At 46.9% G+C, this 13,965-nt stretch overlaps 1 protein-coding gene across 2 annotated transcripts in view; it reads left to right on the forward strand.

The window, feature by feature from the left end:
- Positions 1 to 221: 221 nt before the first annotated feature.
- MTAP (methylthioadenosine phosphorylase) overlaps positions 222 to 13,965 on the forward strand; it is a 48,451-nt gene continuing 34,707 nt past the window's right edge. Inside the window, exons 1-3 of one of the 2 annotated variants that reach the window (XM_060609672.3) lie at positions 222 to 683; positions 9,777 to 9,863; positions 11,086 to 11,144. In XM_060609672.3, the coding sequence (XP_060465655.1) occupies positions 651 to 683; positions 9,777 to 9,863; positions 11,086 to 11,144 (179 nt within the window). In that variant the 5' untranslated portion in view covers positions 222 to 650. The remainder of the gene's footprint in view (positions 684 to 9,776; positions 9,864 to 11,085; positions 11,145 to 13,965) is intronic. The other variant, XM_060609671.3, reaches the window with a different exon arrangement.

The raw sequence follows: 13,965 nt of genomic DNA on the forward strand, positions 1-13,965 counted from the left end.
TTTGTTACCTCGGAGTCTTGCGTCAACCTCATCCCTACTTAGTCCTTCAGGAATTCAGGGACAGGAGCACACCCCCGATCGGGTCGCGGGAGTAGGAAGAGCAAGGCTCGGCAGCCGGGTGTTAGCAGTTGGGCAGAATGTCTGTGAACAGCCAGTTTCCTCCAGAGGAGTCTCCCTCCCGCGAGAACTTCTGGAACAGCGACCAGCCTGATTTTACAGAGGAGGCCGAGGTTGCAGCTACCAGTGGGCAGAGCAGGGAGTGGCGCTCTTCCTCGTAGGGATCTTGCGAAAGGTAACAGATCTGATTAAAGGGCAAAGGCACAGAATCTGGGGCAGTGCAACGGCTCAACTAACGGCCTCCATTATTATTATCATAACTGTGAACCCCTTACTTAGAACTGGGGTGAGAAAGAAACCGCGGAGAACCGGAAAGGTCTGCCAAAAGGACCGGACGCGAGAACCTCCAATTGAGGAGGGGGGTGGCGGGGGCGATTCCCACACCAGCAGCCAATCCAGCTGTCCCGGGGAGGAAGAGGAGGAGCCAGGGCCTCCCCCGGGACTCCGCACTGCTCCGCGCGGTGCCACCGCTACAACTCGCTCGGCTCCCGGACTCAGCGCGTCCGCCACCGCAGCAGCTTCCCCGCGCAGATATGGCCTCAGGTGCCACCCCCGCGGCGGTGAAGGTGAGATGAGCCGTCTCGGCGGCTGCAGTCCGCCCTGCTCCCGCTGGGTGGGTGGGGGACCGCGCCTTCGGGCCACGCGCCGGGCCTGTGCGCCCTAGCCACGGCCGGCAGGGTCTGGGGCCCGGCCCCGGGGGCGCTGGCCCAGCGGCGTGGGTTGGGGGAGAGAGAATGCTTGCAGTCTCGCTCCTCTCCCCCCACACCTTGGGCTCAGAGGCACCTGCGCCGCGCCAGGAGTGGGCAAGTGGAGAAGGGCGGTGGGTGGAGGCTGCGCTTGCTCCCCACACTCCCCCCCCCCCCCCCAACGCTTCCCCAGCTCCACTCCTTTCCGGCGGGCAGCTGCTGGACTAGCAGTGTGGGCGCCCGCAACTGCTGAGACCCGCCCCCGGTGCCGGCAGTACTCACGCTTCCGCTCCAACTCGGCTCGCTGCCCGCGGCCCACGTGGGAGAACTGGGTGCTTGAACTTGTGCGAGCTTCCGGTTTTTTTCTTATGCTTTCAAACGTAGGGCTTTTCTGTCCTGAAGTTTTCCCTGCAGCGCAATGCTTGGGGAATTTTGAGACTTTTTGACCTCACCGAAATGGAGTACCGGGCCGCTCCCTGTTTGGAGGCCTCTGGCTTTAAGCTGCTTTGTTTGCAACCTTGAAACAGTTAGAGATCGGTTTTCTTGTACCCTCGGACCTCACAGGTCTCCATACAAGGGATCTTTGTTCGGTGGAAGCTTTGGCCAGGGGAGGGCCCGAGTTCTGAAGGGTGCCTCGAGCTTCCCTGGGGCTTTTTAAACACATCCTGGTTGTAGTCTCGGGAGAAGAGTGTAGAATTACAGAGCAATGGAAATATTGATGATGAAACTTCAGATCTCTTCTAGGTTGTTTATGATTGGCTAAGAACTCAGTAAATTTGTTTGACTTTAGAAATTCTTGGCGGATGGGATAGGAAGGTCTGGGATAGATCCCTCTTCGGTTATCTCCTGATTCCCGCCTTTGTGTTCAGTTCTTTTGGGAGAAGGCAAATCTCTGCGGTGTGTATTCAGCCAGAGTGATGAGTTTATTAGCCCTTGAAGCTCTTAATGAGACACTTAGAATGAGAAGGGGTAGGGTAGAGAGTGTTGCATTCATACTCAGACATGAAACTCAGCTTTGACATTTTGAAAAGAATCTTGCGCTTAACAAACATTTGTAGAAGGCCTCTCCCTTGTCAGTAGCAGAGGACAAGCAGAAAATGTTTACCACGCTTATGAGCAAAGTAGGTGAGTTCTTTAGGTGTCCGTCTTTTAAGTGGGGATTTTCCTGCAGGGTTTGCTGGGATGGTGACAATTAATCTGTCTAGCACATGGTTGAAACTTATTAGATGTTAGTGCTTATTAGTGAGGGAGCTGAAATAAATTTTACAAGTCTTTTCTCCAACAGTTATTTTGCTAGGTCTTATTAGATGACAGCTTTCAGTGGCTAAGCAGCGGAAGTGATCACCTTTCCCTTATAGGAGTACACTTAAAGTGACATTAGGAGCAGAGAGGGATGGTTATGGAAACAGCCTCCCTTCAGTCTTGTTTGACATTCTCCAGTCACACAATCCCTGTGAAATTAGTGCAGTACACTTAAGTGCAGAACGGGCATTGACTAGAGCCCTGATGTAAATACTGAATGACGTATATCTTTGGTCTTGGCGAGCTGCTGAATATAAAATTAAGAGGGACAAATAGTGCTAGGCCTGCTGGCTGATTGCTCTTTGAGCTTAGAAGGGTGACTGCTGTGCTTTGAGAAACCATGATGGCAACGCCAAATCCCTCAGACTGCTGAGGCTACGTCCTATGCAGGAGACACAAGGTGCCAGCGTGCAGAGCAAAATGGGCTCCTAAAAACCATACCCTGTCTCCAGATTGTGAAATGTAGAGCTGGAACATTTCTTAAGACCACATAGCCACACAGACCCTTTTTGTGGACATAAAGCTGAGGCCTGGAAAGGTCGACTAAGGTGTCCAGGACTATACAGCTGGACCTAGATAGTGATAGAATTGGGCCCAGAGCCTGGTGTGCCCCCAGCTGGATGTGAGGCAGTTCCGAAATACGACATGTCCTGTTTTATTGTGTGAGTAGAGAGATCATGCAGCCTGCACCCCCCTCCCCATGCCCACTGGCTACTCTCCCATGTTATTAAGGATAGCTGTTGTCTGGGAGGACCTCAGGGAGACATCATCCTCCAACATCAGTCACGGGCAGGTGGTACGTATGACCATGCAGAGGGCTAAACTGGTTTTTGGCACCCGGACAGAACATTCTAAAGGGCTCTTTCAGCTGGCTATGGTTCCCCCAGGCAGCTGCTCTGGGGGATTAAAAATAAGCCTTATTAATCACGGTTGTTATCACAAGGAGGAAATACGGTTCCATCATAAGTGTGCAGTGAGCTGTCAACAAAATGGTATGGAGAGAGACAGGCAAGTCACGGAGTCTAGACTGTGATGAATGGGCCTTTTGAGCTCTCCTTGTGGCTGCCTGAGTGTGGCTGGCAGAGGCCTTCAGACTGAGAGTCCTTGAGCGACTCTCCGAAACCAGGCCTCAACTGGAAGCTGGAGGCCAGGGAGGCTTCATTTTTTGCCTGGGGTCACAGTGGCATTTTGGACAGGACGCTTCCTCCTTTTGTAGGGCTGCCCTGAGCATTGCCAGGCATATAGTGCATCCTGGACGCCTCCCCACAAAATGCCCGTGGCGCTCCTGCCCCCTTGTTGTGGCAGCCAGAAGTGTCCCCATGGGTTTCCCGACACTCCCAGGAGAGCCAGTACACGCTGGGTTGAGGGACCTGGGCCAGATCCCTGAGACAGAGACTACCTGGTGAGGAGATGCGGGAGCAGCCCAGTTTGCATTCCGACCAGCAGAGAAAGACCAAGCAATAGGGGGCTTTTTGTTGTTGCTTCGAGGGATGTTCATTTTTGTTTTGTTGTTGCTGGAAGTGGGAAGATATACAGAAACGGTGACAGATATTAATGCATTATTTCACTTGATTCTCATCATTCTATAAATTAAGGATCTCCTTTTCAGTACCGATGAGCAAACAGGTGATATAAATTTTTGTGTCCAATGGACTCTAATCCCTAATTGTGATTGTGATCATGGTATTCTATTTTTTAAATTTTTTTTAATGTTTATTTATTTTTGAGAGAGAGAAAGCGTGAGCAGGGGAGGGGCAGAGAGAGAGAGAGAGAGAGAGAGAGAGAGAGAGACACAGAATCTAAAGCAGGCTCCAGGCTCTGAGCTGTCAGCACAGAGCCCAGCGCGGGCCTCGAACCCTTGAACTGCGAGATCATGACCTGAGCCTAAGTCAGGACGCTTACTGACTGAACCACCCAGGTGCCCCATGATCATGGTATTCTAGTCTGTGCCTCAGAAACATCTAAAGCAATCGTTTCCAAAGTGTATGATGCATCTGCACCCACCTTGGGGATTTGTTAGAAAGGCACGTTATCAGGCCTACCCCAGGCCTGCGGAATCAGAACCTCTGGGGGTTGGGGGTGTCCAGCAATCTGGGTTTTAAACAGCCTCAGTGTATTCAGAAGCCCACTAGAGTGTGATAGCTGCTGACCCAGGGAGCTTTGAAAAGGCCAGGTTTCTGCACTCAGAACAAGCTCTTCAGATGCTTCTTGGTGTTCTAGTTTCCCATGGCTGCTATAACCATCACCACAGACTGGATGGCTTAAAACAATGCAGATGTATTTTCTCGCAGTTCTGGAGGTTAGAAGTGCAAGAATGAGTCCTAACTGGGCTAAAATGGGAGTGTCAGTAGAGTGGCTCCTCTTGGAAGAGCCAAGGGGGAGTCCCGGTCCCTTGCTTTTCCAGCATCTAGAGATCACCAGTGTTCCTTGGCTCATGGCCCCGGATCACGTCACCTTCTTTCCCATTTGACCGTCTTATAAGGACATTTAGGGCCTACCCAGATAATCCAGGATAATCTCCCTGTCTCGAGATTTGTAACTTAATCCAGTAAGGTAACATTCACAGGTTCTGGGGCTTAGGACACAGACAGGATCTCTTTCAGGAGCGTTATTTATTTAGCCTCAGCTAGTCCAGATTTTGGCAATTCGTGGTCTGGGCCATAGGGTGGGGGTGCTCATTTCTGGCTGCACATTAGAACTACCTGAGGAGCTTTAAGAACACAAACCTTGCCTTGCCTGGTTAATCAGAGTCTCTGGAATCTTGGACCTGAGCTTCAGTATTGAAAGTTCCCCACAGGATTCTCGTATCCCGGAGCTGACCCAGGGGGAACACCGGGAACATTCCTGCTGCTGTGCCACAAGGGAAGGAAAGCTCTACAGAATACAATTAGCATTGAGGAAAATCCTTCTCAAAAAAGAAAAAAAAGTTGGCCATTTCAGTAAAAGGCGAAAGATTTATGCGATCTGAAGAGAAACCAGAGTATAAAAAAATTGGCCATTTCAGGAGGTGAATTATATCTTCAAGGGGGGTGTCTACCCATTAGAATAAACATCCTGACTTTGCAAGAGGTGGTTGGTTAAGTAAAGCTACAGATGTTCTGAGCCCCAAGGTTATCTCTGATCAGAATATCACATGACCAGATTAGTTTCCCAGTGCCGCCATAGCAAAGTACCGCAAACTGTTACTTAGGCAACAGACATTTATTCTTTGTCTGGAGGCTGGGAGGCCAAGATCCAGGTGTCAGCACGGTTGGTTGCTTCTGAGGCCTCTCCTTGGCTTGCAGTCAGCCAGCTTCCTGTGCCTCACATGGTCTTCCCTCTGTGTGTTTGTGTTCCTAATCTTGTTTTATAGGGATACCAGTCATATTGGATTAGGGCCCTTCCTGTGACTTCATTTAACTTTAATTACCTCAACAAAGATCCTATTTCCGAAAAGAGTTGCATTCTGAGATATTAGATATTAGTGCTTCAAAATACGGATTTGGGGGGAACCAGTTCAGCCAATAACCATCACCTACAAGGGTGGCTTACGGAGAAGGGCATCTTGTCCGAGATGGAGCCACCAGCTATCTGGACCGTATTGCAGGTTTTCAACAGGCCACCCAGACTGAGACATTTGGCCACTCTGTCCCCATACAGCTGGGCTTCTGGGATTTTGCAAGGCCCTGGGAGGCTCAAAGCCAGGTTGGCTCAATTAAGGGAGAACTTTTGTCTCTTGTGCTTGCCAAATAGGTCAACGGCAGCCGGGGCTGCAGGACTGAAATGCTCAGATAAGGGATTGCTGCCAGCTTGAGCTCTGGCCTTCTTGCCTCCTTGTGAGCTTGAAGCGCTCAGAGGAAGCCCACCTCTCTGGCATGAGCTAGTCTCAACTGCTTGGGGTTACGGTGTTTTGAGAATGCCGTCGTGGAGTGCTAGGTTCCTTCAGGTAGTGTATCTGGGCCTCAGAGTGATGGTGAGTGGTTCTTGAAACCAAGTGGGATATGTGAAATCTCCTAGGTCTAGGTACCAGGGGAAAAGGACGCAGGATAGGGGGTTAGTGTGAGCCCTTTTAGCATTGCTGGAAATAACCATTGTGGCCAGGTAAGCCAACATTTAGATAAAATGCTTTTGCACTCTCAGGAAGTCAAACTCTCTTCTCTTTTGAAGGAAGTTGACTCGGTGGTCTGTCGGTGGGAAAGTATGGAATGAACCCAGTAGCTGTTATAATTTGGCAGTGACCATGACTGACCAGGTTGGGGGGGGGTCTCTATTTTAGAACTTTATCTGGTGTAAAGTGACCTAGGAATTCCATCCTTGTCTCCAAACATATTTATTTCTAGCAGTCTAGGGTTTCCTGGATGGAGGGCTGATGCTTCTGACCCAGAAGGCCTGGTAAGGTCCTGTCGTTGCTTCCTGAGTGTGGATGAAGTCACTGATGGAGAGTCCCCTCCCTTCTTAGGTGTTTGCGTAGATGCCAGAGTCATTATTTCTGTTCGCTCTGTGACCCCGGTCCAGAATCTGACCTCTCTGGACATCAGTTTCCTTAATACACGGAGACAGAAAAACTTTCCCAGTACGGTACGATGCTGTAAAGGACTCCAGGGGATATTGGAAGGTAGTAGTACATCGTTGTAGTTGAGCGTGAAAGACCTAGGTTCCTATTCCAGCTTTGCTCCTTACTTCTTGGACAAGTTTCTTAATCTGATGCTTTTTTTTTTTTTGTCTTTGGTAAAGTGACTGTGACACTGTGGGGCCTGTCTTGCAGGGTGGTTGTGAAGATCAGTTGAGGTAAGGCATCTGAAGCACTCAGCCTAGTGCCTGTGACTTGTAAGTACTCAGACACAATTACTTCATCACTAAGGCATTACCAAGGCAAGTACTAGATGGACTGTTGAATTGAGAGGCTCCACGTGACACCCTATTAGGTAGGCCATGGGTGCTTGAGAGAGTTCCCTCCTAGTTGTACTTTGCTGTGGAGCCAGCAGGTGGCAACATTGCCCCATTCTGGCACTGCTGGCCTCCCTCCACAGCAGAAAAATGGTTAGAGGTCTATTTCCCCGATATGGCAGTATGCAGTTTGCTACATGTGTTCTGTATCCCTTTTGAGATGTGGTTTTCCATGAACAATTGGAGCCGGTTAGATGACTGGATGTGTTCACCTATAGATAATTCCAGTGCCCGAGACCCTGTTCCAACCTTCTGGGGAGCGGTAGCAGCTCTTGCTTTCATGCCCAGTGAAACTACGTGTTCTTCTCTGAGGGCTGAGTTACCAGCTACCTAATGCAGTCATGCAGCCAGGGTGCTGCGGACTGAAGCTTGGGGCTGCTGATAGCGGGCCCAGGGGCTCCAGACTGCAGCAGGATCCCTGGTTGGCATTTCTTCATCGCTGCTGCGAGGCTGGGCTAGCTTCCCCCAAACCGAGGTGGTTTCACAACAAAGTCTGTGTTGTCTTGTATGTACAAGTCTGAGAATCCAGTATTGAATCCGGATGTGAGATGCCCTGGCCCAGCGAAAGGAAGGGTTAGGATTATATAAAACCAAATTAAAAAAAATTTTTTTCTATCAAAATTGTCATGGTTTAAATGTACTGACTTAAATGAACATTTCTGTTGATTTCAAAACTGCAATGTGGGTTTTGTCTTACGTGGTAGCAAGATACGAGAGAAATGTGGGGTCCGCATCGAATGTGTAACCTGCTGTGGTTTTAACATACCACAAGGTGGCACCAACTTCAAAAACTGGTTTAGCCACTTGAGGACGTTGGGGGGATATTTTTAAAGGTCTGAATCCTGTAACTAGCAGTTCTTCAGTAAAATCTCACTAAATTACCTGTGTTGTTTTATTCTGTTTGGTTTTCCTTCCAGAAAACCGCGGGCCAGAGAGGTGGCCATTTTCCCACATATTAAATAGAAGTCAACTTGTGTCACTTGATCTGAAAATCACTCAGATGTTCAGTTAATTCTTAACTCTGGAATTTTTTCTCAAGGAGCTGCTTTCTTTCATTTAGTAGAAATTTTACTCCAGTGACAATAGATTTAAAGCTTTTTGTTGAAAAAAAGGAAAACGTGCAGGTCACTTTCCATTCAGTTTCTAATAAAGTGTCCTCTCTTTTAACCTGTCATCAGTAATTTAAATCCTGTTTCTCTTTGAGGAACTGTCAGCCCAGGGAACCTGAATGATTTCAGTCATTGAAGTTTTAGTTAACTGTTCAGTTAATATTTAGTTGTCTTTGTAATTATTCTTGTTTGTGTTTCTTAGTCATCAAATTAACTCTGGAATTGCAGTATCAGGTTCCTGTAACTCCGATTAGCACCTGGAGACAAGGACTAATAAGTTCATCTCTGGAAAATGCAATACAACACTTGAACTTAAAAAATTTAGAACTTGTTGGGGTGCCTGGGTGGCCCAGTCAGTTAAGCGTCTGACTTCAGCTCAGGTCATGATCTCACAGTTTACAAGTTCGAGCCCCTCATCAGGCTCTGTGCTGACAGCTCAGAGACTGGAGCCTCCTTTGGATTCTGTATCTCCCTCTTTCTGTCCCTCCCCCTCTCTTTCTCTCTCAAAAATAAATAAACATTAAAAAAATTTTAGGGGCTCCTGGGTGGCTCAGTCAGTTAAGCGTCCAACTTCTGCTCAGGTCATGATCTCGCCAGTATTGAGTTTGAGCCCCGCATTGGGCTCTATGCTAACAGTTCGGGGCCTGGAGCCTCCTTCGGATTCTGTGTCTCCCCCTCTCTCTGCCCCTCCCATGTTCATGCTCTGTCTCTCTCTCTCTCTCTCTCTCTCAATAATAAATAAACGTTAAAAAAACTTTAAAAAATTTTTTTTAATTTAGAACTTGCATTACTTATTTATATTTACATATATATGAAGGATAGTTTGATTTTATAAATATACATGAAGCTAACTTTTTATGCTTTTTCAGACTCTTCTATCATGATCTCTTACAGCTCTGTGATTTCAGTGGCCTAGGAAAGAAAATCTTTCTTGTTTCTTTATCAAATGGCATAATGAAGAGAAATCATTTCTGGATGGGGATACAGAATATTTTCTGTCCTGGCCGTCTTTTGAGCATTTCTTACTCCATAACCCATTTAGTAGAGAAAACAAGATTGGTTAGAACCACATGCCTCATTTTTAGGTTTGCTTTTCTAAGTTAGGCTAGTTAAAGTATTTTTCTATGCTACCTTTGTTATTTCCATAGTCAGAAACAAATGTCATATAGTCCAAAATATGTCCCATGCATTGGTTATTTCTGGAATATAGAAGGCTCTCAAATGTGTATTGAATGAGTGATTGTTTTTCTGTGATGTTCAGTTGTTGTTTTTTTTAATTTTTTTTTTCAATGTTTATTTATTTTTGAGACAGAAAGAGACAGAGCATGAACGCGGGAGGGGCAGAGACAGGGAGACACAGAATCTGAAACAGGCTCCAGGGTCTGAGCTGTCAGCACAGAGCCCGACGTGGGGCTCGAACTCACGGACTGCGAGATCATGACCTGGGCCGAAGTCGGACGCTCAACCGACTGAGCCACCCAGGCGCCCCTGTGATGTTCAGTTTTTTAAAAATAACTAGGACTTAGCAGGAATGGTGAAGAGCATATATGTATGAATAAATGAACTTGCATGAAATAATGGTCTTGTTTACAATGAAAAATGACCAAATATGTTGTTTTCTTATTGTCTCCTTTAGATTGGAATAATTGGTGGAACAGGCCTGGATGATCCTGAGATCTTGGAAGGACGAACAGAAAAATACGTGGATACTCCATTTGGCAAGGTTCATATCCAGTTAGCAGAGACATACCAGCCTCTTCCTTTCTTCTTGCTGGCTAGGTTTTTAAGTTAAAAAGAACTTTTTTTAAATTGCTTTTGTCGTGGCAGCACAGGGCTCTCTGCCCCCGGCTGAGAGGGGCCAGTATTCCTGTCACTGGGCTCTGCCAGCTGAGACCGTGTCCCTAAGAGTGCCTTGGACTTCACACGATTGAGAACATGGCTTTTGAACGTGCACACACAACTTCTCAATTTTTATCTCTAGAAGCCAGACACTCATTTCAGAGACCGCAACTGCACTTCTTCAGATCTCTGCATTCAAATCAGCTTCTAATTGGGGCCTGTGTGTCTTCCATACTAATTTTGGAGACAGACTGATGACACACGGTAGCAAATAATGCAAAGTGGCCTCTTCTCAGTAAGCCCTGGCCCAAAGGGGGGATTTCCTGAGGATGCAGAACACAATAGCATAACTAAACTGGAAATAAAACACTCCTTTTCTGTTGCATGGAGGCTATTTGTTCTTCCAGCTCTTGTGTCAGCCAGCTAGGATGAGGTGTCTGCCTTCTAATTCCATAGTGTTGCTTCCAAACTCGATGGTTCTCCTGGTCCTGTAAGATCCCTGCATCTGGCAGTCTCAACCCAGTCCTCCTTTTCATCCAAGGCTATAGATTGACCTTGTGTTCTCTAAGTCCTGCTTTCGCCTTGGCTCACTTCACGGTCTCCTGTTTTCTTAACCCTCCCCACCCCCCCGCCCCCTTCAAGTTGTCGGGACCTTCCTCTCCATTATCTCAGGTCGTCCCATGACCATCTAAGACCTGGTTAACATGGCAAACTGTTCCAGTGCGGAGTCCTTAAATTCTGTGACAGTGAACTCCTTTCTGCACCTGTTCTTGTACCCGCCCAATACCCTTGACACATCTCTCTTTGATCAGTGTTAGTGACATCAGAATCCCCGGGGCGCTTGGCTACAAATAGTTCTTGCTAAGTGTGGTCTACCCCATGCACCCAGGGCAGCTCTCCAGGTCCTGTGACTTTCTGTGCTTGTAGAAGGCTCAGTATTAGTGACTAAGTTAATCAAATATAGACTCTTGTACTTCTTTAAAAGCATATCTTCCAAGTTCTCATGAATCCTTTTGTGGTTGAACAATGGAAGTGGCAGTTTTTAAATTGTTTATATATGAGTGTATCCACGTCACTGGGTTGTAACCATTTTTCATTATGTTCAGCCTTCTGATGCCTTAATTTTGGGGAAGATAAAGAATGTTGACTGCGTCCTCCTCGCAAGGTAAGATATTCTAAGCTTTTTGAATGTTGGTACCAAAGGAAGATTTAAATTTGACCTGAATTCTGGAGAGAGTAATGACACAGGAATGAGTTTTTATGTGCTGGTGGAGCCAGAGCTTCTCGGTCACCTTTATTTACTACTTATGGTTTTGGGGTAAATTATCTGGACTCTGGAGAACAGAGATCTCACCCCACCCCCCTTAGACTAGACAAGTGGTTAGAGTAATTAATGAGCAGTACAGCAAGTCCGACAAAAATTGAAGCTTCTGGTTTCAGTTCTAACTTCAAGAGGAGAGAGGCTTTCTCATGTCCGTTGTTTTTCTTCTTTTTTAAAAAATTTATTTTAGAGAGTAAGAGTGTATTTGTAAGCAGGGGAGAGGGGCAGAGGGAGCGGGGGGGGGAGAGAGAGAGAGAGAGAGAGAATATCTCAAGCAGGCTCCATGCTCAGCTTTGAGCCTGAGGCAGGACTTGATCCCACAACCCTGGGATCATGACCTGAGCTGAAATCAAAAGAGTTAGTCGCTCAACTGACTGAGCCACCCAGGCACCCCCATTGTTTTTCTTCTAATAAGGCAGACTGCTTCATTCACGACCCCTGGTGCAGTAACAGTTCTAGGTTTGCAGGGAATGGGTTCCCTTTGGTATCCACACTCTGTTTTCTTGACCAGGCTAGGACTATTCCATTATTACAGAGGGAGCAAATCATTTTTATCACAAGGTTGGAAATTAGACTACATAGATTAGTTTTCTGTTGCTGTAGAACAAATTAGCACAAATTTAGCAGCTTAAAACAATACACACTTTCTGAGCCCCAGGAGTGTGGGTGCAGCTTAGCTGACTCCTGTGTTCAGGGTCACACAAGGTCACACAAGGTACACTCAGGACTTGTTCTCATTTGGAGCTCCGGGTCCTCATTCAGGCTTAAGTGCTTGTTGGCAGAATTCAGTTCCGGGGGCGTAGGTCATAGGATAGCGGCCTGCTTCCTCAGGGCCAGAAGGAGGGGGTGCTCTAGTACATGCTGGCCAGGTGAAACCTAGTCAGGAGAGTGACCCCAACACCTCTGGTGTAGCCCATTGGCTGGAAGCAAATCTCACATCCACCTGCAGTGGAGGGAGGAGGGAATTAGATGGAGCGTGAAAACGGGGATCACCCTAGAGTCTGTTTGCCACACCCCTTTTTAAAAAAAATATTTTTAATGTTTATTTATTTTTGAGAGAGAGACCTTGAGAGCCAGGGAGGGGCAGAGAGAGAGAGACAGACAGACAGACACAGAATCCAAAACAGGCTCCAGGCTCTGAGCTCTCAGCACACAGCCAGCCCAATGAGGGGCTCAAACTCCCGAACCGTGAGATCATGACGTGAGCTGAAGTCAGACGCCCAACTGATTGAGCCACCCAGGTGCCCCTGTCTGCCACACCACATTTTTAAAACAGAAGTGACTTTGCTGAATTCAGTAAAACTAAATTTAGGTTTAGATGGTTACATGGGTTGATTTCAGGCAAAATTCTTTGTTGGTCTGTGGTCATTGCGGGAGGATTGATTAATTTTTTCCAGGCTCTAAGAGAAAACAGCTAGTGGTGTGGCCCCATGGTGAGGCTTTTATACTACTGCCAATTGAACTGAATTGTGTTGGACTGTGAACTATTTGTCCCTCTAATGTAGTGTTTCTTTTTTTTTTTTAAGATTTTATTTTATTTTATTTTACTTTTTTTAAATTTTTTTTTTTTTTCAACGTTTTTTTTTTTTTTATTTATTTTTGGGACAGAGAGAGACAGAGCATGAACGGGGGAGGGGCAGAGAGAGAGGGAGACACAGAATCGGAAACAGGCTCCAGGCTCCGAGCTGTCAGCACAGAGCCTGACGCGGGGCTCGAACTCACGGACCGCGAGATCGTGACCTGGCTGAAGTCGGACGCTTAACCGACTGCGCCACCCAGGCGCCCCTAAATTTTTTTTTTTTTAATTTGAGAGTGAGAGGGCACGAGTGAGCTAGGGGCAGAGAAAGAGAGAGAGAGAAGCAAGGCTCACCCAAAGCAGGGCTCAAGCTCACCTGATGTGGGGCTCAAACTCAAGAACCGTGAATCATGACCTGAGCCGAAGTCAGATGCTTAAGGACTGAGCCACCCAGGCACCCCTAACGATTTTACTTTTGAGTAATCCCTACATCCAACATGGGCTCGAACTCACAACCCTGAGATCAAGAGTTGTATGCTTACCAACTAAGCCACCCTCGTGCATGTCTAGTGCAGTGTTTCTTAACTGCTTTTTTTTTTTTTAAATGTTTATTCATTTTTGAGAGAGAGACAGAGAGACAGAGAGCAAGCGGGGGAGGGGCAGAGAAGGAAGACACAGAATCCGAAGCAGGTTCCAGGCTCAGAGCTGTCAGCACAGAGCCCCTATGTGGGGCTCGAACTCATGGACCATGAGATCATGACCTGACCCGAAATCAGACACTTAACTGACTGAGCCACCCACCCCTCTTGCCTACTTTTGGTTTTTGATTTTCTTTTGAAAATCTTTTTAGTGTTTTGAAGACCAGTCTTAGGAAAATGCATATACTTTCTGGGCATTCATGAACCTCTACCTTCTGAGAAGTCATCTGTCAACTCAGGATAAAAACCCTGATAAGCTAATCCCTGATAAGTCTGAAATTATGTACAGAGCATTTTGATGTTTTACATAATTCTGTTGGTAAAGATTAGAGTTTTTTTTTTTAATATAAATATGGGATGATACAAGGGATATTTAATAACAATCTATGGTGCAGTAATATCCATTTTACAGATGAAAAAAACTGGGCTGAGAGAGCTGAGTGGCTGTGAT

Source organism: Panthera onca, chromosome D4, assembly GCF_046562875.1.
Source record: "Panthera onca isolate mPanOnc1 chromosome D4, mPanOnc1 haplotype 2, whole genome shotgun sequence".
Lineage (NCBI taxonomy): Eukaryota > Metazoa > Chordata > Mammalia > Carnivora > Felidae > Panthera > Panthera onca.